Source organism: Phocoena sinus, chromosome 16 (genome assembly GCF_008692025.1).
Source record: "Phocoena sinus isolate mPhoSin1 chromosome 16, mPhoSin1.pri, whole genome shotgun sequence".
In the NCBI taxonomy this organism is placed as follows: Eukaryota; Metazoa; Chordata; class Mammalia; order Artiodactyla; family Phocoenidae; genus Phocoena; species Phocoena sinus.
Genome location: NC_045778.1, coordinates 3,283,174 through 3,307,050, shown reverse-complemented (window position 1 = coordinate 3,307,050; position 23,877 = coordinate 3,283,174). Strand labels below are relative to the sequence as shown.

Below are 23,877 nucleotides of genomic sequence, written 5' to 3'. Positions count from 1 at the left end.
CTGCGTATACTAAAACTCTACTGCTGTTCATTTTGATAAAGCGTTTAGTGCCATACTTTCTTGTTTTACTATATGTTGATAAATGCAATGTGCAAACCCATCATATTTTTATTAAGCAGCACTTACCAAGCATTTCTTCTAACTTTGTTGTGGCAGGTTCATTCACAGTAAATATATAATCATTATTTCTAGGAGGAAAAGTAACAAGCTTTCTTATTGCATAAACCAGGAGGAAAAGACAACATTCATTATTTATATAGTAAGACTACTTTTAAACAGTCTTCCTCAGGGCTAGTTTTAAATAGTTGAAAGTTGTGTGTATATATATGTAAGAATACACACACACACACACACACACACACACACACACACACACACACACAACATGCCCCGCCCCTCAATTTTTCTTATAATTAACCTATAAATTTCCATATTAGGTCGAAGCTAAAATGCTGGCCTAAAGCACTTTCTTTCTTTGCTTCAATATGGTTTTTATTCACACCCACAATAAAATTCGCATGGTAACTCAGAGTGACTTAGCTAATCAGGGCATGGATAAGTGAAGCATGATGTAATGTTTCCTAGATCCTGCATTTCCACATCTCTCTCTCGACTTGGCGCTCAACTGTTCTGAGCTGTCGCTGCCCCCTGAGCTCACCCTGGGCATCGTGCACAGTTACTTACACCTTCTTCTTCTCCACCACACCGAGCCTCACAAAAGCTGCTAAGGCATTTTTTTGTACATCGGAGGATAATACATCGTGACACTGTGAGGCACCTAAAAGAGAGGGAAAGGGAGAGTTAGTGGCTTACTTTCTGTGCTCAACTAACAGAAGTTACCACCCACAGAGGTGTGACTCACCTTGATGGAGAAGCTGACCTGTGAATTTTCTAACGTTCACCAAGTACTGTTTCTCAGTGAAGTAGCCTTCTTCTTCGTTCAAGAGGTATTTGCAAATTATCTGATTTTTAAGAGGGAGGATGAGAGGAACAGAAAGTGAAACAGAGCAGCCAAATACCGGAGAAGAGTAAATAACTTTACACCTGCCGCTCTTAACAGAACGATACTTTATATTAGAGCAGAATCAAGACCTCCCCCTGATCCCGACCAAAAAAAGTTCTACCTTTCACCTGGGCAAGACACTTGCTCTTCAGACCAGAAACAAGTACAGGGTAGGAAAGGGAAAGTCTTAGTTATATTTGCTATGGGAGGATGAAAGAGAACTTGCGAAAGATTTACACACCTGGTAAGATTCCACAAAAGGTTTAAAGAGTCCTATTAAAAACTCTAGCACAGTATTTCCTTTTTCTGTAACTAGGATGTCCCTTGTTGTCACCTGTGTGGCCTCACTCTTACAAAGCAGGTAACAGCCTTCTTCGAAGTCCTGCAAGGGGAGGGGAGAAGACAGAATGCACCCTCTAATTTGTAACTTAGGTCAACGATCCACTGCTGGGCTCAGCACGTGCAGCCCCGTGCCCTCAGAACAAGGGAAATACCAGCTAATTCTGCAAGCCTTCCCGGACTGCTGTGGCTGTCAGACAGGCGCCAGAGCAGCAGTGCTCCGACACTCACAACGCTGAACCTCAAATACAGCAAACACCAAAAACTGATGAGCCTCAGAAATCATCACCTGGGCCACAGATTTTCCTTCGCTTTGCACTGACGAGCCATACTCCTTGCTCTTGAATAGAAGTGCATGTAGCAAGTCCAAAAAGTACTGAGAATCATGTTATGCTGAGAACGGCTGCCCTCATTTCCTACTGAATAAAACCTGTGGCCCTCAGCCTAACGGACAGACACTTAACCCACTTGTCAATGCTGGCACTGCCCCCAGCCCAGCAAGCCAGAAGTCCAGCTCTGGGAGCCTGATCCTTCCCTTGCTGTCTACACCACCAGGCGGGACACTGTTCTCTAATTGCAAAGCAAAAGGCCCTAATCATTCTAACAAGTGGTGCCGGAAAATGTGTGCCGGTTGCTAAAATTTCTAACAAAACAGAGTTGGTTTATTTACAGTGGCTGCGCTAATGGTTCAAAGATTTGGTTCCTCTCACCAAATAATCCCTAAATTATTGATTAAACCTGACCAAGAATTAAAACAGAGTTTGTTGAACTGTGAGTGTCCATGTTTCTCTTCTGTTCTGCTGCATGTAGCCTTGAAGGCAGGGAAGACATCCCCGTGAATCCAAGCCTAACGTTTCCAGAACTCATACCGCAAACACACCTGCTCTTTGGCAGGAAGGATTTACCTTTAGCGCATTTCCTGGAAGAAAGATGAACTCATCTGAAAAGACATTGCATAGGAAGCGAAAGCAACTGTAGACATCCTCTGGAAATAAATTCATTACATAAAATTACAACTCTGCTTTTTAAACATTCAGGGAGTACCAAGAAGTCCATGATACTCCAAAATGCAGTATTTTAAAGGCATATTACTCATATACCAGGGACAAGAATTAAGGCCCCCAAAGGAAGCTATAACCAATCCAAATTTTACCTACAGAGAAACTACAGGCTAGCATAGTTTCAATGGTTGAGACTGAATTACAACCAGGTCTCTAACCAGTCAGTCTGGTAACGAGTGAGAGGCCACATTCCGCAGAAGCCAGGGCACTTCATTTCCCCTGTACGTGGTTCCCTAGCAGAGAAGGAAAGGAATGGCTTCCTTCATTCCCTTCCACGCTCATATCTGCTGATGTCTCTACTGTACCTTCAGCGCCAGGACACACTGGCACACAATCATAGAGACTACTGTCTTATCCCTCGGGCATGGAGGTCTGCCTATAGACCATCTTTCTGACGTGAATTTTCTCATTAGAAAAATATACATCCATATGGACACAAACGGTTGCCTCCAATTTCAGGGTGTTCACACTGAAACACTCTAGAAGACCACGTATGTGCCCCACAGTTGTGGACAAATCCCAACGTAAGAAGCCTCAGACAGAACTAAGATCAAGCTTTGAGTTTTCTGTGTCCTGAACTAAGCTGTCTGACCTCTCTGGGACCCAGTTTCCTCATTCACAAAATGAGGGCATGAACGCCAGACCTCTGAGGTTCCTTCCAAGGCTAAAGGTCTGTGGCTGAGCTCAGTGTTTCTCTACTCTGGCTTTTCCTTATAATTATCTACAGAGCTTTGAAAAGCCAAAAACAAAAACATCGATTTCTGGCCCACACCCCAGCCAGTTGCATCAGAAACCTTTGGGGATGGGACTCAGCCTCCAAAAGTTCTAAGGTGCAGCCCGGGTAGAAAACCCCTGGTCTTGACTACAGGCTTCTGTGAAAAAAACAGCTTTATTCATTATCATACTCCCCGGTGCGACCAGAATGCTACCGTGTGCTGAGCACTTACACACCGCTGGACCGTTTACCCGCCCTGTCTGCTTCTGTCAGAGGGAAGTGATGTCAGAAAAAGAGCATCAGACCAGCAAATGGGGAGCTGTGCTCTAGTCCCAGATCCTTAAAGGATCAGGAATCTCTGGCCTCATTCTCCTTATTTATAAAAGGAGAGGTTGAGATGAGATGATTTCTTAGGTCCCTTGCAATTCCCAAATTCTATGGCCAGGTATGTAGGGGAAAAAAAACCTAATGAGCTCTGAGAAGAGGTCCATCCCTTGCTGGTGTGTGGGCTGCAGGCATGTGGCAGAGCATTATAACAGAAGGCTTCAAACGTTGCTCTCTATATGGAACTCAACGGCCAGGTCTCTTCCAAGACTCAAGACCACCTTCCCGAAGGTTACCTTTCCTGAACCCAGGCGTCATCTGCAATGCCACAGCTACTAAGGAAGGACGGACAAAAATGTTGAGCAGCTGGTTCCTGTAAGCCGAGCACACGAGGAGAGTGATGTGCTGGAAAACAAGCCCATCGACCACTTCTGGGCCTCCAGAGTCCACTTTCAGAGTCACCCGGTCTTTGACGAGGCTGACGATGTTGGAATGCAGAAGAAGGCTGGACTGGACCACTTCCTCAGCAAGTTCATTATCTACACACATACACAGACAATTCATTCAGGCAAATGGCCAAGAAATGGGATGGTTACTGCTGGGAGTCTTAGGCTCGGTACGAATCAACGCTAGTGACCCGACACGTTTATTTTCAAGTGCCAGGTATGGGTTTTAGGCTCCACCAATTCGGCTAATGATACCATATGTGAAGGATATTTTAAAAGCACTCTTTCATAAATCAACCCTCTCTGAGGACATGTAACATGCTTTCTTATCTACCCCCAATCTGTCAGCCATTCTGAAATGCACAATTCCCACTCTGAAAATCAACACTTCCTCAGGAACCAAGGTTTTGTAATTGCAAGTTACAGGACAAGAAATTCACATATATGGGAATTTAAGAATACTAGGACAAGAAGACATGCTTCATACACACATACACACACCTCGCTTAGACCAATTCTGAGACGGCAAGGATATCACTTTACAACTTTGCAGGTAAACCCGAGGGCAGCCGAGAGAGGCACTCTCCTAGCTTCAGGTCTCTCTGAGCACAGAGGGACGCTGAGGAGATTCTTCTGGTTTTCCTACATCCAAGATAACTGAAGAGGCAGGCTCGTAACAGTTCCCGGTAAGTCATCACCTGACACTACACTGGCCTAGAGATAGCCAAGGAGTTAGAATGACAAGTCTAATAAAGAGACGGTGATATTTAACAACATTCTCGATACGGGAAATACTTGTATTGTTCGCCCGAGCCAAAGAGCTGGCTGACCGGCGTGTCAGGCAGGGGTGCTGCTCGTGTGTCATGAAGGGACAAGGGGGAGCTGCGGTTCTCCTTTCGGACTCATCACATCCGCTCTGGGCTAATCTGCCTTGTCTCAGCTTGCTCGAGGTAAGGGTGCAGCACATGACATCGTACATATAATACAAGATGGTTTATCTTACCCGTACAATATAATGATATGTATATCACAAAAAGGCCTAGACAGAATGCTTAAGAATATATGGGATCATCTGGGTAAAAAAGCAAAAAGGAACCGAATATACATACCATGTGCTAGATTAGGAATAGTGTTTGATAACTACATGACTTCTGGTACTTGGATACCAAGCGGCCCTCACTTTGTAACGACTGGAGTTGTCGTGGCAGCTGCACACGTACTTTTCGCTGTGAACTGGCCACACAGTTATCCCCTCTTGAAAAACCAACACCTTAGAAAGACAGGTGCCTCTGCTTTCACACGGTTCTGGGCCAAACATTCGTCTTTCACGCCTTTCTGCCTTGTATTGCAGTCCACATGTCCTTTGCTTCCCATCAGACCGTTAACAATACTGGGATTCAGATTCATCTTTACTTCCCTCCCGGTGACCAACACTCAACTGGCCGGCACTCCTGTTGGCAATTCCTCCTGGCCTCTCTCAGCCACACCGCCCTCTGCCGCTGTCTGCCTTGGCTTCCTGAGTTCTTATCTACACACGGCAACCTGCTCGATTGTCTCCCTGCCTCCAGTTTCTCCCCACTGTGGTCCATCTTTAAAACTGACATCAGGGGGCTTCCCTGGGGGTCCAGTGGGTAAAACTCCATGCTCCCAATGCAGGGGCCCTGGGTCCGATTCCCGGTCGGGGAACCAGATCCCGCATGCCACGGGGAAACTAAGCCCGTGCGCCACAACTACCGAGCACGGGAGCCGCAACTAAGACCCTGCATGCCGCAACTAAGACTCAGTGCAGCCAAAATAAAAGAACAAAAATATACCACCCTATTAAAAAAAAAACAAAAAACGTGACACCGGGCTGCTTGCTAAAGGCCAATCCCTCACACTTCCCTGCCTAAAACCCACGTCTGCGTCCTGTGACCTACAGACTCCAGTCTAGATCCCCAGGCAGCGGGCCTCTATGATCCAGCCTCTGTCCACATCTCCACCTACATCACTCCCTTCCCAGAGCCAATGTTACCAACCGCCAGCAGGTCAAGGGATGCCCGGGGCTGTCACACCCACCATCGCATGTTTCCTGATCCTTACATTAACAACGCTCCTCTCCCATCTGTCTTCCTGAAGAGCTCCTACCGTCCCACCAAGATGGGATCAAGTAACTTCTATGAAATCTTCCCTGCGTGTGGGCCCTTTCCTACACAGCAGTCTCAGTAAGCCCCAGCAATCTGTCCGTAGCTCTTTGTCTTTAAGTCACTGAGCCCTCTCTCCTAGTTTACACATTACTACCCACCCTGTCTTCTACACACCAGCAGAACCTCCAGAACAAGGGTTGCATCTAGTTCATCTTTGTACCCCTGGGAGCTCCCAGCACCCACTAGGTACTCAGTATGGGTTTAATGAGTGGACAGTAAATACTTGACTATAAATAATTATCCGGTCTTAAAAAGACTGCATTTCCAGTTGTAGTGTCTACAATTTTAAATCAGAGATTGAAAACAACTTAAGCTAACTATTGTCATATACATCCCAAACTCCTGGCATAGTCTTCATAACTCCAATGAGGTTTCTACAAAGTTGTTATCATCAGAGAATTGTATACAGTTCTCCAAGACCAGCCCTTTAATTCTTATAATCCAGGGAGGCAAATGGGTTGCAAATATAATGTGGTAGAAAGAGGTGGGTGTAGGGGCTTCCCTGGTGGCACAGTGGTTGAGAATCCACCTGCCAATGCAGGGGACACAGGTTTGAGCTCTGGTCCGGGAAGATCCCACATGCCGTGGAGTGACTAAGCCCGTGCGCCACAACTACTGAGCCTGCGCTCTAAAGCCCGCGAGTTTAGAGCCCGTGCTCCGCAACAAGAGAAGCCACCAGAATGAGAAGCCCACACACAACGAAGGGTAGCCTCCGCTCGCCGCAACTAGAGAAAGCCCGCGTGCAGCAACGAAGACCCAACGCAGCCAAAAATAAAATAAATAAATAAAAATTAAAAAAAAAATTTAAAAGAAAAAAATGAAAGAGGTGGGTGTAGAGGGAAGAATATGTGGAGCACAGAGAGTCATTATTTATTCTCCACTCTGCTAGGAAGCAAGGGAGGGTGTTCTGGTCCTCTGTCTACTCAGAGCCTCCTAGGGAGAAATGACGTGTAAACAATTATTCTCAAATAATTGATATGCTACGTTCAATGTCCTAGAGTGATAAAAACAGATTAGGCTTGCTTTCCCTGAGCAACGCTTTGCTTAAAGTTTTATATGGGTTTTTTTTTCACGTCTAGGCTACAACTTTTCCAAATTAAGAAATAAAAAAAGCAAGCATTATCACCACATATGTCCCACATACATACCAGGCCAAGTGAGAAACCCCCCGAAGGCCTGGGCTAAGCCTTTCAGCCATAAAGTCTTTTCCAATAGGGCATCAAAGTCCATGGATGGCCGGTTCTGAAGCAGAACAGCAACTATTAGTGGCCACGGGCTCAGAACCAGGTTTTGAATTTGCAGGAGTTGCATTTTGTAGGCAACTTCAGTGACAAAGGCATGCATGTCCTCCGACTGTTTCTGAGGAATATATCTAAAAGGAAGAATACAGAACAACCAATTACAGTTCTGCTACTTAGACAATGTGAGTGGAGAAGGGAATGGGAGAAGACAGACCCTTTAGAAGGTTTCTCATACTTTCTGCCAACTGAACTCTCTCAGGTCACGCTGCAAAAATATACTTTCACTTTACTAGAGTGGGATCTGTCCATTCGTCTCTGGGCTATGCTCTGAGGTGATTAAAAATACTCAAGGCAAGAGGGTTGGTTCTATTATCCCTGGTTCCAGGCCAAAGCAAACAGACAAAAAACACTTGCTGCTGCTTTGTCAGTGGGCTATATCGCTTCTTCTGTGAAAACCGATGCCCCCTCTCGCGGACTGAACTGCTCTGTTTCCTGAGAATCCACAGGACTTTGAACGTGTCTCTTGTAGAACACACCTAACAGGTGATGATATGATATGTATGGCAACTGCTCATGCCTGTACCGACAGGCTGTACCGTTGGCCTGACTGCTACACCGCCCTTCTGAGAAGCTTCAGGGCACCTGCTAGGCACTGTCTCGGTCCTTACCCGACAGAGTCCTCATGCGTGGATCACCCAGCATTGAGTCAGATGATATCCAGAACCTACCCAGAGCTGGCTGGAGCAAGGATATATGCATAGGACCTAACAGCAGGCACGTAAGGTGGCTTAGCGTGAAAGCTGTAGCCAATGAGGACTCCCTGGTAATGGATACAACTGGCCAATTTGAGATGGACCAAGTGAAAGCTTGTGGCTGCAGAAAGCTAACATCTGCCTCTGACAGCTGATGAAGCTGCGAGCGAGGCTGCTGGCTGCCGTGGGACCACTGGCGCTACAGATAAATTATGAACGATGCTGCAGTCACGGAAGCCTGGCTGGGCAGGCGATTCGTCTCCTTTACTCCTGCGGGTGTATTTCTCTACATTAAGAAAACCCAAATGTGTATCTGTACCTGCATGCTGAAAGAAGCTAACACATTTCCTTGCCCACAAAACTATAACCTTCTTGAGAACAGGGACTCACTCCCATTCGTTATTATTAAGCAATCCTTTCTAGGATCAAAAACAATACTTAGTAGATACTTTGGCTGGCCTACCAATAGTGCTCAACAATTCCCATACACGCACTTGTTAACAACGGCTTACTTCTTCACACTTTTAAGTCAGCAGGGTACTAGGGAGGGAGCCTGGGGAGAAGGAATCAAAAGAAGCATCTATTACTTTGAGAGCAGGCAATGGGTTCTGTGTTTTGTTTTGTTTGTTTGAGCACTGTCTGGCTTTGCATGTTTAATGTATATAGCCTGCAGTTAAGTGTCCGGCAAACATATTAATTGAAGCTTTCTGCTTCTCCGGGGTGTGATCTCAGATAACCAAGTTTCAGTACTAGAAGTGGTCAACTCAAGAATCACAGTTTACACTTTCAGATATTCATCCTTGTTTCTATGTCAGTTATGAAAACACAGGCCTTGCACCTTGGAACCAAGTTATATGGGCTCCGACCCATCCTCCCAGCTGCCAGAGATCGAAGTGACACAGGGTCTCCGAAGTACACATGAATGTTTCCAAACTTTTCAGAGAGAATCCTCCTGGCTTTCAACAATCCCTGAGAGTATCACAACAGGGGAAAAGAAAACAGGAATACATTCAGAAATCAGTTGGTGTATAAAGTACATCATAAATAAATATAAATTTAAAGAAATTTAATTTCTTTAAATTCCAGTACGATCAAGCTTGGCTATCCTTTACGTACAGTTGTAGATTCTTTCGGCTTAGGAACCCCTAGGAGCTCATACGCATACAGAGTTTCTTCCAATATCCTATCGTAACTGATGCTGATTGGAACAAGGTAGGTATCAAAAACTTCTCTTTTAAAAAACGGTTCCATCACAATATTCAGAAGACCTGTAAACGTGCGGAGAAATGACCGTTCAAACACACTGAAAAGGAAAGCAAACAAGGCCGCAGGAAGATACCAGAAGTATACATTATACACCAAGCCCATAAATATAAACAGTTGACCTTAAAGAAACAGTTACACTTATGAAGTAAAGAACATCTTGCAAAAAACGTGTCAAGTTCTATTTAGCAGCTACGATGACACCACGCCTGAAGCCTCTGGGTTTGTGTTTTTCCTTCAGTCTGTAAGGAACCTACCAAATTTTGGAGTCAGTGTCTTGGCGGAGCGGCTTCTTGTCCCTTCGAGGAAAAATTCAACAGGAGCATAACCATTCTGTAAAGAGAAAACACAAACCAACAAAACAAACACAAAACCCATTGCCTACTCTCAAAGTGATAAATGCTTCTTTTGATTCCTTTTCCTGAGTTCCCTCCCCAGCCCTCCGAGCAAACACTGCTCACAGTGAAACTTAGACAAGAGAGTCACAGAGAGGAAACAGATTGCGGAAGTTATGCACATTCCTCGAGGGGGAGAAACCAGCTAAGCAGTCCATTCAGAAGTTACGAATTTAGGGCTTCCCTGGTGGCGCAGTGGATAAGAATCCGCCTGCCAATGCAGGGGACACGGGTTCGAGCCCTGGTCCGGGAAGATCCCACGTGCCGCGCAGCAGCTAAGCCCGTGTGCCGTAACTACTGAGCCTGCGCTCTAGAGCCCGTGAGCTACAACTACTGAAGCCCGCACGCCTACAGCCCGTGCTCTGCGATGAGAGAAGCCACTGCAACGAGAAGCCCGCGCACCGCAACGAAGAGCAGCCCCCGCTCGCCGCAACTAAAAAGAAGGCCCAGGCGCAGCAACGAAAACCCAACGCAGCCAAAAATAACTAACTAAATAAATTTATATTAAAAAAGTCTCTATTGCAACGAAAGAAAAAACAAAAAAAGAAGAAAAAGTCACGAATTTAAGTAAGATCTTAGAGCAAACTTCAGTGAAAAGAAAACACAGCTTGCAAGTAGTCGGTAATTATTTGCATTACCCGTAACATAGTTTTCACATATTCAGAGAACACCGCCCAGTAGAGCTGATCGCCACCGAAGGTCCGCCGCATGAAGAACGCCCCCGACATTCGCAGCAGCTCACCAACCATCTTCATTCCTAGGAAGTCTACGAAAGAAACAACGGTTAATGTTGATTTGCAGACCTTGAAGCTTTCTATGAATATCTCAACTCAGATTCTATTAAGATAGATTTCATGTATGTAAGACACCCCTAATCTTAAGAAGAAGCATCTAATGGAATTAAGGAAAGAAGGGACTCTGTCGGCAGGTGCTGGCTGGGAGGTTACCTTGTGCACCCCACTCCCCATGCACCTCTGCATTTACAACCAGACCAACTAGAGGTGGGGCAGCAGCAGGCAATGGGACAGCCTCAACTATGCCATCATGCCAACTTCCCTAGTCAGCAGTGCCGCTGACCTCAGTGACAGATCAACATATATCCTCCCTGCTCTGCACAGTCAGGCCAAACTAGCTCTCACCTTTCCTTTTTAACCATCAGGTGAAAATACCACTCTTCTTTTAGTGGCACAGATTAGAAAAGAAAAGCAAGTCCAGAATGAGAGAAAGAGTTCTACCATCTGTTTTAAAACAGTTCTTTCCATTTTCCCCTAATTTTCAAATAACTTCCTCACGCGTCTATATAGATGGAAATGCTTTCAAAGTGCTTAAGGTCCCGGCAGTTTCTACTTTACTGTTTACTGTGTCCATTAGCAAAGGTGCAGGCTTCAACCCCAGCTTTCCTGTCTAGCTTATAAAGGAGGTGATAAACAACTTATTTGCCTTAGCAATCCTACTTTTTTGGAATCAATCCTACAGAAATAAAAGCACTAATATGAAAATATATTGAAAGCTTGTTTGTAACAGCAAAACCACCACATTATGATATACACTCCTGAATATCATATAGCAGTAAAAATGTTAGACATGAAGTTGGAACCTTACCAAAAAAAAATCACACCACATACAAAGATTAACTCAAAATGGATCAAGGACCTAAATATAAGACCCAAGACAATAAAACTCTTAGAAGAAAATATAGGGGAAAAACTTCATGACACTGGATTTGGCAATAATTTCTTGGATATGACACCGAAAGCACAGAAGATAAAAGAAACAACAGATAAACTGGACTACAGCTGTCCCTGGGGTTGGGGGGAGTCTGTGGGGCATTAGTTCCAGGACTCTCCATGGACCAAAACACCTGGATGTTCGAGTCCTTTATATAAGAGGGCAGAGTATTTGTATATCACCTAGCACATCCTCATACACTTTAAATCATCTCCAGATTACTTATAATTCCTAATACAATTGCTATGTAAACAGTTGTAAATACAATGTAACTGCTATGTAAATAGTTTCCTGTGAATGGCAAATTCAAGTATTGCTTTTTGGAACTTTCTGGAGTTTTTTTTCCTGAATATTTTTGATCAATGGTTGCTTGAATCCATGCGGAACCCGTGGATACAGAGGGCCTACTGTATACCAAAATTAAAAACTTCTGCTCATCAAATGATACAATCAACAGAGTGAAGTGGGAGACAATATTTACAAATCACATATCTGATAAGGGGTTAATATCCAGAACATATAAAGAACTCCTTCAATTCAACAACAAAGAAAACAAACAACCAAAAGGACTTGAATACTCCTCTGAAGGAGATATAGAATTGGCCAACAAGCACATGAAAAGATGCTTAACATCACTAATCACCAGGGAAATGCAAATCAAGCGTACGATGAGCTGCCACTTCACACCCATTAGGGTGGCTATTATTAAAAACAGAAAAACAAAAAACCTAAAAAAAACAGAAAATAACAAGTGTTGGAGAGGATGTGGAGAAACTGAACCCTTGTGCCCTGCTGGTGGGAGTGTGACATGGTGCAGTGACTGCGTGTGGAAAACAGTATGGCAGTTCCTCAAAAAATTAAAAATAAAATTACCATCTAACCCAGCAATTCTACTTCTGGGTGTATACCTGGAAGAACTGAAAGCAGAGACTCAAACAGGTATTTGTTCACCTATGCTCACTGCAGCACTAATCACAAGAGCCAAAAAGTGGAAGCAACCCAGGTGTCCAGGGATGGATCAACGCATCAACAAAATACGGTATATACACACAGTGGAATATTAGTCAGCCTTAAAAAAGGGAAAATTCCGACAGACACTACAATATGGATGAACCCTGAGGACGTTACGCTGAGTGAAATAAGCCAGCAACAGAAGGACAAATCCTGTTTGACTCCATTTACAGAGGTATCTGGAGCCGTCAGACTCACAGAAATAGAAAGGAGAGTGCTGGGTGCCAGGGGCTGGAGGGAGAACAGAATGAGGAGTTAAGTGTTTAATGGGGACAGAATTTCAGTTTTGCAAGGTGAAAAGACTTCTGTGGATGGATGACAGTACAACAATGTGAACTTAATTCTACTGAATGTGCACTAAAAACTGCTGAAGATGGTAAATTTCATGTTTTGTGCATTTTACCACAATTGAAAAACACATTATAAGAATTTAGATCTATTTATTGACCTACAGAGATAGCCACTGATATATTACCAAATAAAAATAACAACAGCAGGTAATACATCCAGGTCGTATAATCTCATTTTTCAACCTGAACCAAAAACCCTATGTGCATATATGCTTGCTGATGTCTGGGTAGGCACAGTAAAGCACCGTGCAGAGGACAGAATCCAACCTATTAAACACTGGGACTTGCAGAAAGAAGGGAGAGGGACTTCCCTGGTGGCACAGTGGTTGGGAATCCACCTGCCAATGCAGGGGACACGGGTTGGAGCCCTTGTCTGGGAAGATCCCACGTGCCGCGGAGCAGCTAAGCCCGTGCGCCACAACTACTGAGCCTGCCTGCCACAACTACTGAAGCTCGCGTGCCTACAGCCTGTGCCCTGCAACAAGAGAAGCCACCGCCATGAGAAGCCTGCGCACTGCAACAAAGAGCAGCCCCCACTCACCCCAACTAGAGAAAGCCCGCGCACAGCAACCAAGACCCAACACAGCCAAAAATAAATAAATAAATAAATAAATAAAAGAAAGAAAGAAGGGAGAAGCTATTCTCATCATTTTCTTCAAATAACCTCGGCACTGTTAAAATCATTCCCGTGAATGCCTTAATTTTTATAATCAAAAAAAGGGAGAAAACCAATGCATACCCATTCCTGCTGCTATGACCGGCACAGGTAAGTCGTAGTTGTATAAGAGAAAAGACAGCATCAGAAAGTCAATGTAACTTCGATGACTGGGCAACAGAACAACAGGATGCTCCTGGATGGCTCGCTGTAGCTTTAAAACAAATGTTACACTTTGAATAATTTCAGCTTTCGTATTATTAAAATCGTGTCTTAAATCAGAAAACGGAAGAATGTGCGTATGCATGGAGGGAATGCGAGTAATGCTTTTCTGTCTCCCGACCACGTGCACAGAACTTATTTCAGAGTTCTAGTTAAACAATCTCCCATAACGCAAGGACAGCAAAAATAAATTTTACGGATCATAATAATAATGGTGATGATCACTAACACGCATTAGTTGAGAAGCAATATTAAGCATTTTACATGCATTGTTTAATACCACGTATTTGTACATAAGGCCTAAGCCTTAACTTCCTCATTTGTGACATAGTCATGCCTCTAATACACGGTGGAGCTAGGACTGGATCTGTCGGTCTGAATTAAAAAGTCAACTGTCAGCCACTGCGCTAGACTGACTGGTAGTTTGTAGGAAGAGAAAACAAAACTTCTCTCAGGGAGATTAAAAAAAAATTACAAATTGTTAGGACCAAGGAAAGGAATGGTATTTCTCTATTTATGCACTAGGTTCACTGTCAGGGAGAGTGGGCGCCTTGTAGCAGGGAGGGATGCATCCGAGCTTCCCGATCCATTCCTCGGGCTGTCAGTTTCAAAAATACCCACTGTGTCAACGTGTGTCTGTTTTCCTGAAATCTAAATACATAACCTACCGACAAACAAGACATAGCCAGCAACATCCCCCGTTCCCAACACTGTATCAAACGTTCTCCGACAGAGATGCAGACATAAGTCAGCAATCTAGAAATCAGTCACAGCAGGAAGAAATACTTGGAAGCAAAGTAAATGACTGAATAAAAACAAAGCATTAAAAGGTATGAGGAGGAAGGCCGGTGAAGGTAAGAGCTTCCTAGTAAGAGAAAAAAGATATTAAAAACAAATGAATAAAAATAATCTTCATAGGGAAAGCTCTTACTTTCAGAAAAAAGTAAACAATTAAATGACAGGAGTGACAGAATTAGAAAAATCATTTGGCAATCATAAGAGTAATAACTGATTCAAGCAAAAAACATCAGTAGCTGTAAAAACACGTGGAGGAAAGTATGATGAAAAACAGGGTACTGAAGCATCCTTCAAGTCTCTTGTCCCAAGATACTTATTAATTACAGGGGCACAAAGAGTAACTCTACAGGGGCGAAGAGCCTGGCGAAGAGCACGGCAGCCAAGTGACGAACGTGACCATCACCAGGAACAGGCAAACGGAGGCCACGTGCTTCTGGGCTGATACACTGACAAGGACACAACCTGAGCCTAATCGAGAAAACATCTCAAACCCAAATCAAGGGACACTAGAATATAACTGGCCTGATTTCTTCAAAAGTAATATCATGAAACACAAACAAGGCCTAAGTAATTGTTCTAGATTAAAAGAGTCTAAAGAGGTATGGGAGCTGACTGAAACACACGATGCAGGACTTTCTTTTGCCGATACAGGACACAGCTGGGACAGCTGGTGAAACATGAATAACATCTGTATTACCAGCACTGTGTCAATGTTAATTTGCTTATTTTGATAATTACACCATAAGAGAATGTCCTTGTTTATAGGGAAAACACACCAGAAAGGTGTGTGAGGAAAGGAAAGAGAACATGCTGTAGGGGAGTCTTGGTGAAGAATATATAGAACTTCTTTGTACGACTTCTGTAACTCTATGAACATCTGACATTAGGTTAGTCTGTAAAGTCTGTAACTAAGTGACTAAGTTAGTTTGTCTGAAGCCTGCAGATCTGAAGGTAAAAGGAAAAAACACCCTTTTTTCCTTCAGAGAGGCGGAGTCTTTTCTGCTCAGGCTGGATGCCACCTGCTAACCAGGGCCCGCTCCTCTAGTGCAAAGCGGGATGCCTTTGAGTTGAATAAATTGTGAGGGATTGAAGAAGAGATTGCTTTTCTACAAGCAATACTCACTTTCTGAATACCTTCTTCATTTACACACACTTTCGAGAAAATTTGTTTAAATATTTTGCTCAGGGCAAAGGCACAGAACCGAATGGCTCCCAGACGCAGTTTGTGGTTCATTTCATCCAGGATGCCACAGGCTTCCTCTCGCAGGACCTCGGCAGATTGAAGGGACTCCCTGGAAAGCTACAAGAAAAGGGAAAGCAGGGATAAATTTCTGGAAAAAAAAAAAGTCAAAATTCTTTTTGCTCAAATCAGTAGGACCAGTTCCAAATGGACCAATGTTATTATATAACTCAAAATGGTATGTTCTCTTCTTAATTTAAATTGATATAGTTTAAGCTTACATCCAAATTCTCTAAAATAAGTTGTTGCTCAAGATCTAGTGTCTGAGAGCATACACTTAGTAGTTACTTTCAGTACATTGTTGCAGCTGTTTTTTTTTTTTAATTTATTTATTTGACTGATTGATTTTTGGCTGCGTTGGGTCTTCGTTGCTGTGCACGGGCTTTCTCTAGTTGTGGCGAGCGGGGGCTGCTCGTTCTTGCGGTGCACGGGCTTCTCATTGCGGTGGCTTCTCTTGTTGCGGAGCATGGGCTCTAGGCACGCAGGCTCAGTAGTTGTGGCTCGCGGGGTCCACAGTGCAGGCTCAGTAGTTGTGGCGCACAGGCTTAGTTGCTCTGCAGCATGTGAGATCTTCTCTGAGCAGGGATCAAACCTGTGTCCCCTGCATTGGCAGGCAGATTCTTCACCACTGCACCACCAGGGAAGTCGCACAGCCTATACATCTGAGGAATCAGGATCAGAAGGGAAAGAGAGAACTGGAGCATTAAAAAGAAAGAATACATTGCCAGGAGAGGACCCTCCTCGAGACAGAAAATGCTCATGCCAGTTGGAGCCAGTTGAGAAGGCTGCGGAGTGGGAAAGCCAAGACCCCTGGGGACAGGAAGGACTTGGACAGGTGAAGAACACAGGCGAAAAGGCCGGTTTGTTCAGAAGGCACTGGAGGAAAGCAGAGAAGAAGACAATGGCCTGGCCTCTTATTCTGTGCACCTGGGCTTCTCATTTGCCCGACTGATGTGCTGTCCCTATAGACCCCTCTCCCTGGAAACCTGAGAGAAGCAGCGGTCTTACAACTCCTTGTCCCCAGTGATGTCCCTCTTCAGTCTCTTCTCCATGTCACAAGCCTGAGCAGTCTCTTAAACGCAGAAGTCATCACATCCTTCCTTGGCTAAAGCCCCTTCAATGGCTGCTACTGCACTCTGCGAGATAAAGGCAGCCTCAGCTGGAGAAGTGGCGGCAGGGATGGACAGAGGTAGACCAGCGCTATTTTAGGAGGGTACATCATTTTCAGCAGAGCACGTCAGTAGCTCTTAGTGCCTGGGAGCGTGTGAGAGGAAAGTAAGAAGCTGAAGACGGCATCCAGATTTTTGGTTTGAGCAACTAGCATATGTTGGGGGGGGCATTCTTGGAGACAGGACAATCTGGGTGGGAGGGGGGAATACACACAGTACAGGGGTGCGGTGGATCCAAGACTTTGATGTAGACATCTTGAATGCTTTCGGAGTGCTTCTGGAATTTCCAAGTGGATACCCAATAAACTGTAAAAATATATGTATGAAACTCAAAAGAGATCTGGGCTGAAGCAATAGATACTAATTATCTATATTACTTATGGTAATATATTATTTTTATATAGTAATATTATAATACGGAGATATTAGCATAAGGAAGGTACTTAAAATTCTGGCAATAAATAAAACTCCCAGTGAGTGGGTAGGTAAGAAGGGGCTAGAACAAAATCTTGAGGAACTGCAGCATTTAAAGAGACAGAAAAGGAAGAGAAGCCCATGAAGACAACTAGGAAATAATCAAAAAGATGTGGTGGGTAAGTGGGAGAGTGTGGTGTCCTGGAAAGGAGAGCGCGTGTACCAAAAGCTATCCAGGATTTGAATGAGGTTGATTTCTGCCACGAGGAAGAAGGAGGTCATTCACCATCTTGGGAAGAGCTCCTACAGGGGCTTGGAAATCAGATTCCAGTGAGCTGAGCGGTACATGAAGGGTGAGAAAGTAGGGCAACAAGCATAGAAAACACAGCCAACTTCTTCAAAGAGCAGAGCAGAAGTGGGAAAGGAAGAGATGCGTAGTAAGTAGAGAAGGAATGTGGTCAAAGCAAGTCTAATTAAGTAGGAAGAGAAGTGAGCATGTTAAATGCTGATGGTAAAGAGCTGATAACAGGAAGAAGTTGAGACAACTGAGGGGACAGACGACAGGCAAAGTTCCCGAGGAGGAGGGGGGAGGTGGAATTCGGAGCAAAGGAGTAGGGTAGGGATTAAACTCGAACAGAAGGGGATCCCTGTTCCATTCTAGTAGGAGGGAAGAAGAAAATCACGGGTGTTAGAAGCAGGTAAATTAGGAGCCTGATCTCAGAGAGCTGAAACAGCTCTCACTTATATAATGGCTTAAATTTTCTTTGTGAAGTAGGAAGAAAAGTCATCTGTTCAGAGTAAGTGGAGAAGGTAGGGTTGGAGGTTCAAGGAGAATGGGGCAACTGAAACTGCCATTTTGGAGAAAGGGAGAGAGTTTCCTAGGGAAACAATCAATGACTGGGTAACAAAGAGGGCCCAAGTGTGCTGCGTAATCAAGCATTTATAATAATTCCAATCTACCTTGATTATATGATTTTTCTCAGCAGTACGTTCAAGTCTGAAAAACACTGGCTTAAATCAGTCACACTTAACCTGGCTGTGCATTAGAATTACATGGGGAAACTTAAAAAAAAAAGAAGAAGAAGAAAAGAGAAATGCCTGGGTCCTAACCTAGACCAATTACACCAGAATCTCTGGGGATAGGACCAAAGTATTTTTTTTCCATTCATTAATTCAAGAAATATTTATTGAATATGTACTATGTGCTAGGCACCAGAAATACAGCAATTTAAAAAAGAGAGAGAACTTGACTTCACTTATTAAATAAGTTCAGTCAGACAAGATTAATAGATTCCCCAAGATAGATCACAACACTACGATTAAGAGCATAGGTCATATGTCCGAATCAGAATAAAAGAGACAGCAAATAATAAAGATAACACATAATTTTCCTGGGAGCTCCCCGGTGGTCCAGTGGCTAGGGCTCCGCACTGTCAGTGTCTGGGCCCGGGTTCCGTCCCTGGTCCAGCGGCTAGGACACCACGCTGTCGGTGTCTGGGCCCGGGTTCCATCCCTGTTCCAGTGGCTAGGATACCGTGCTGTCACTGGCCGGGGCCCGGGTTCCATCCCTGGTCCAGTGGCTAGGACACCGCGCTGTCAGTGTCTGGGCCTGGGTTCCATCCCTGTCCAGTGGCTAGGACACCACGCTGTCACTGTCTGGGCCTGGGTTCCATCCCTGGTCAGGGAACTAATATCCCGCAAGCCGTGCGACGCAGCCCCCAACCCCAGTGCCGCTGCAAAATGAAGAATCTTCCCAAGGCCACAAACCTGACTAACCTCCAGTGAAAAGTCAAAGAAGCAGGATCTCTCTGTGAACCTCAAGGCACAGGAGCACGACATGATAGAAGAGCCCGCCGTCGGGGAGCTCCGGTCATACCTGCCAAGGACCTCTATCTGGATGTCCTCAAATGACGTGTGCAAAACAGAGCACAGCTTCTCTCCTAAGCCCTCTTCTAAGTCCCCATCTCAGTGAATGGCTCTATCAGCCTTGATTCTTCCTTTCCTTCACTTCATTCACCCAACTGGTCATTTCTTAAATCTGACCGTTTCTCTGTTTCTATAAGCACTTACCAGTCCAGGCAGCTACGAGCCTACAAAGGGATTGCTGCAGGAGTGCCACACAGCCTTCCCGCCTCCTTCAGCACAACGGTGTTTCTAAAACATAAACTGATCACGTCACACCGCGACCTGAACCCCTTCCAGGGCTTTGCACTGTGTGTAGGATAAATCCAATTCCTTCAGACGGTTCACAAAGCCCTTCGCGACGTGGCCTGCTCTCCTCTCCAGCCCAGTTCCTGTCATCACCCTCCTCTGCTCTCTTCAGTCTTGGTTCCACTGAACACCTCTCAATACCACGAACACACATGCGCTCTTCGCCTTAAAATAAGCTGGTGGTTCCCAAATCTCACCACACTTTGGAATTGACTGGGCTTTTAAAAAACTTCGGATGCTTGGTTTCTCACTCCTGACATTATGATTTAATTGGTATGAGGGTGAGACGTAGGCACAGGGATTTTTAAAAGCTCCCAGAATAATTTTTTTTTTAAACGTTCTTTTTTTAAAAAAATTTATTTATTTTATTTTTTTATTTTTGGCTGTGTTGGGTCTTCATTGCTGTGTGCGGGCTTTCTCTAGTTGCGGTGAGTGGGGGCTACCCTTCGCTGCGGTGCACGGGCGTCTCATTGCGGTGGCTTCTCTTGTTGTGGAGCACGGGCTCTAGGTGCGCGGGCTTCAGTAGTTGTGGCACGCGGGCTCAGTAGTTGTGGCTCGCAGGCTCACTAGCTGTAGTGCACCGGCCCAGCTGCTTCGTGGCATGTGGGATCTTCCCAGACCAGGGCTCAAACCCGTGTCCCCTGCATTGGCAGGCGGATTCTTAACCACTGTGCCACCAGGGAAGCCCCTCCCCGAATAATTTTAATGTGCCACGAGGTTTGAAAACCACAGGGAAAAAGTTATTTGCCCTGCTAGGAACACTCTTCTTCACCCACTTCACCTGGAAAACCCCCAAACATCTTTCAGGCCTCATTTATAAAATCACTTCTCTAACTCCCTACACAAAATTAGTTGCTCTTATAACTAATTAATGCCCCTGTACACTGGCCTCCCATTAGCATGTCTTGTATCATATTTCACTGTAATTGCCGGCACAACTGTCATCATTCCCTATTAGACTATACACTTATGAGGTCAAGAACGCTGCTCAACTAGCTATTAGGCAGCATGTCTAGCAAAGGGGCTAAGATGCATTATGGGTACAATAAACATTTGATGAATGTGCTGAATACAGCAAAATCTAAAAAGATACATTAAAAATAGCAAAATAAATTCATAGACTCAAGAAGAGAACTTGCTGACAATGAACAAATCTGGCTATGGCTGAAGAGGGAATCACTTACCTGTTTAATGACATAATGAATCTCTTCAGAATTGAGAACACTACATTTAATCTCACTTGGCTTGCAAGGAGTAATTCCCTTGTAGACAAGAGGTGTGTAGCATTTCATGGCAAATTTCAGGTCACTGACATGCCTCCTCTCCTCCAAAACATCTTCAAACTGATCCCACTTTTTGAGTTCCTTCTGTGGATGAGGCAAATGAAAGAAAGTAATGCACATGCTGTAAAACTACCTTGGTAAGGTTTCATCTTAGCCAAAATTTTTATTTTATGACATAGAACAAGAGCAGAGTGTTCTGATGTTAGGTTTTCACATAGTAAGAAAAAGAAATGTAGCTATTGGATTTGCCCGGTGGTTGAGAATCTGCCTGCCAATGCAGGGGACACCGGTTCGATCCCTGGTCCGGGAAGATCCCACATGCCACGGAGCAACTAAGCCCGCGCGCCACAACTACTGAGGCTGCGCTCTAGAGTCCGTGCTCCGCAACAAGAGAAGCCCGCGCACCGCAACGAAGAGGAGCCTGCCACTCGCCACAACTAGAGAAAGCCCGTGCGCAGCAACGAAGACCCAACGCAGCCAAAAATAAAAATTAAAAAAAAAAAGAATAAAATTACCAAAAGAAAAAGAAATGTAGCTATTATTAGGATCAATGAATTGATGTTGAATTATAATATTTTATTATCATATTTCTGATTGCTATCTTTATAAAGCCACTGCCCCTTTATGAAAGTTAACAAACATAGCAAAGGTGGGACATTAGGCTCTAGAGTAATCTGATCAACTTTACAGGTTTCGTCAATCACACCAATAAACTTGTTCTGTCTGCCTCTCTCACTTAGTTTTAAAAAATAAAGAGTACATCAGAATCAAGATTATGTCAAATCAAATAAAACTACATGGGTGCAAACTCAAGACCAAAGTGCTCCCATATAAGCTACTATGGTGCAGTCTGTATTTTGCTGTGTTACTTTCTTTTCTCCTTTCAACCGACTGAAATTCAGCTTCTATCCAACCAGCCCCTGAAACTGCTCGTTATTAGGCTACCAACAACTTCTGAATTCTTAATTCTTAAAAGTTTGTTTTCCTGATGATAAAAGTAATAGTAGCAATAATAAGTACAGCTAACATGCGTCGTTGCTTCCTAAGCGTCAGGCACTGTCCTAAGAACTTTACCTATACGCAGGGGCAATCCTCACAACAAACCTGTGAGGGAGTTATCATCACTACCGCGTTTCACAGTGGGGAGACCAGGGCACAGAGGAGTGAAATAACTCAGCCAAGGTCCCACAGCTCTCAGGGGACAGAGACATGATTCAAGCTGGAGCCTTATCGCTTCACAGACTCTGTTCCTAACCACTACCCTATACTACTCAGCATGCTAATTATGGAAGATTTGGAAACGTGGAAACATACAAGCAAAGATAAACTGCCCACAGTGTTACACCCTGGGAATAAGTACTCAACACTTACTAGTTCCCTTTTTTCCATTCATAGATATAAAAATACATATTTTTAAATTTAAAACATGGACCCTAGGAAATATAGTTTATCTTGCCTTATCAACTGTATTCTGAAAACTTCCCTATATTAAATATTGTTTTAAAATATTTTAGTGGCTGCACCGTCACCTTTGTATTCCCTAATTGCTTAATGTAATGTTTTAATTACCAAAGTGATACATGTTCATTACAAAAATTGAGGAGATACAGAAAAGCACAAAGAAGAAAATTAAAATCAACTGTCTCCCAATGAGCCAGAGACCATTTCAGTGAATGCTTTTTTCTGTGCCTGTGAAAAGTCCCTCCCTCACCACACGTACATTTTGATTTGTCTCCTGATTTTCTTTTTACTTAATGTTATAAACACTCCTCCATGTCATTTAAGTTTCTCCCACAATATTACTTTTAATGTTGGATGTTTGGACTCTTTTTTTCATTCATTGCTACTATAAAAAGCGTAACAGACATTAATATTTCTTTCAAATCTAATCATTAGACCCTGGCCTCTTTCAAGTCTTCGTTCCTCCTAGACCTCCGCACCGTGGGACACCATTCTCAAGCACTCCCTCCTTTCATTACCTACAACTATTCTGAAATGTTCCTACTGTGGTTTTTAATTCGTGACCCTGTCACAGCAAAAAACCCACCTCGTTTCTCTAATCCAGAGATTCTCAACCTGGGGGAAATTTTCCTCCCCCAATTACAAATATGTCTTCTTTCCTCCCGCTTCCTTTAGTATATGTTAACATCTCCATCACAGTGCTGAGTACTCTCACCTACTCAACTGGTTTCAAATATTTATGCTTCTGAATCCCTTGCCCTGTCCTCCTCTCGCATCCAGCTTATCCAAAACTGAACTCATCTCTCCTCTGCACAATCCTACAAGCTGATTACTTTCCTGAAATCTCAGTCAATAACCCCACACCATCTACATCCCTGTGCTTACATCATTCTAGACCTTTCCTCCCTCACCCCTTACGTGCAATCCGTTCCATCCTGCTAACACGGCCTTTAAGGATCCATCGTGTCTACTCCTTGTTCACATGTCCAGCCTGTGCTCTTTATCACGACAGCCTCCTCACTGGTCTCCCTGCCTATGTTTTGTCCCTTTGAATCAGTCTTCCATGCCACCATGTGCCCTTTTAAAAACACAATTCTGGCTTAAAATATTTACATGACACCCCTCACCTCCTTCAGAACAAGATCTAAGCCACTCTGGCGTCATATGAGAACCTCTATGATCTGGCTTTTCCTTCCCACCACACTCATGGTCCACTCAACAGTGAGTGATTTGACTTCCCCAACACAGTCCCTCGTTGATATGCCTTTGGGCCTTTGCACGTGTCCATCTATGCCTGGAATGCCCTTCTGTTCCTGTCACCCTTGCCTTGGCATCACTCTGCTGGGACAGCTCTCCTTGAGTTCCCCTGATGGAATTACTCTCCCTTCCTCATCAGGACTTCGTTACCTTCTACATACGTCTATTGTGGTATGTGTCCCGTAACATGTAATCGTTTGCATGTCTGTCTCCCTACTAAAATGCAATTACCTTGAGGGCAGGACGGTTTGTGTCCTCTTTGTATTTCCATCATCTAGTTGTGTTTGCAATATAGCACAATTGAGCAATAACTGACCGATTAAATGTTAAGGTAATAAAAAAACCCAGAAAAA

The 23,877-nt window shown here is 44.1% G+C and overlaps 1 protein-coding gene across 6 annotated transcripts in view; it reads right to left on the bottom strand.

Annotated features, from left to right (window-relative positions):
• GNPAT (glyceronephosphate O-acyltransferase) overlaps positions 1-23,877 on the bottom strand; it is a 31,303-nt gene that overhangs the window by 1,742 nt on the left and 5,684 nt on the right. For 2 of the 6 annotated variants that reach the window (XR_004346137.1, XM_032607896.1), the window contains exons 2-15: positions 20,708-20,890; positions 15,613-17,204; positions 13,554-13,683; positions 10,364-10,491; positions 9,588-9,663; positions 9,184-9,335; positions 8,906-9,036; positions 7,223-7,446; positions 3,739-3,981; positions 2,248-2,327; positions 1,245-1,385; positions 863-962; positions 685-778; positions 127-188 (exon numbers count right to left, since the gene is read on the bottom strand). Coding sequence is in view for 5 of the 6 variants with exons in the window: in XM_032607896.1 (XP_032463787.1) it covers positions 127-188; positions 685-778; positions 863-962; positions 1,245-1,385; positions 2,248-2,327; positions 3,739-3,981; positions 7,223-7,446; positions 8,906-9,036; positions 9,184-9,335; positions 9,588-9,663; positions 10,364-10,491; positions 13,554-13,683; positions 15,613-15,723 (1,672 nt within the window). In the remaining variant the exon portion in view is untranslated. The remainder of the gene's footprint in view (positions 1-126; positions 189-684; positions 779-862; positions 963-1,244; positions 1,386-2,247; positions 2,328-3,738; positions 3,982-7,222; positions 7,447-8,905; positions 9,037-9,183; positions 9,336-9,587; positions 9,664-10,363; positions 10,492-13,553; positions 13,684-15,612; positions 17,205-20,707; positions 20,891-23,877) is intronic. The other 4 variants (XM_032607895.1, XM_032607892.1, XM_032607891.1 and 1 more) reach the window with 3 other exon arrangements.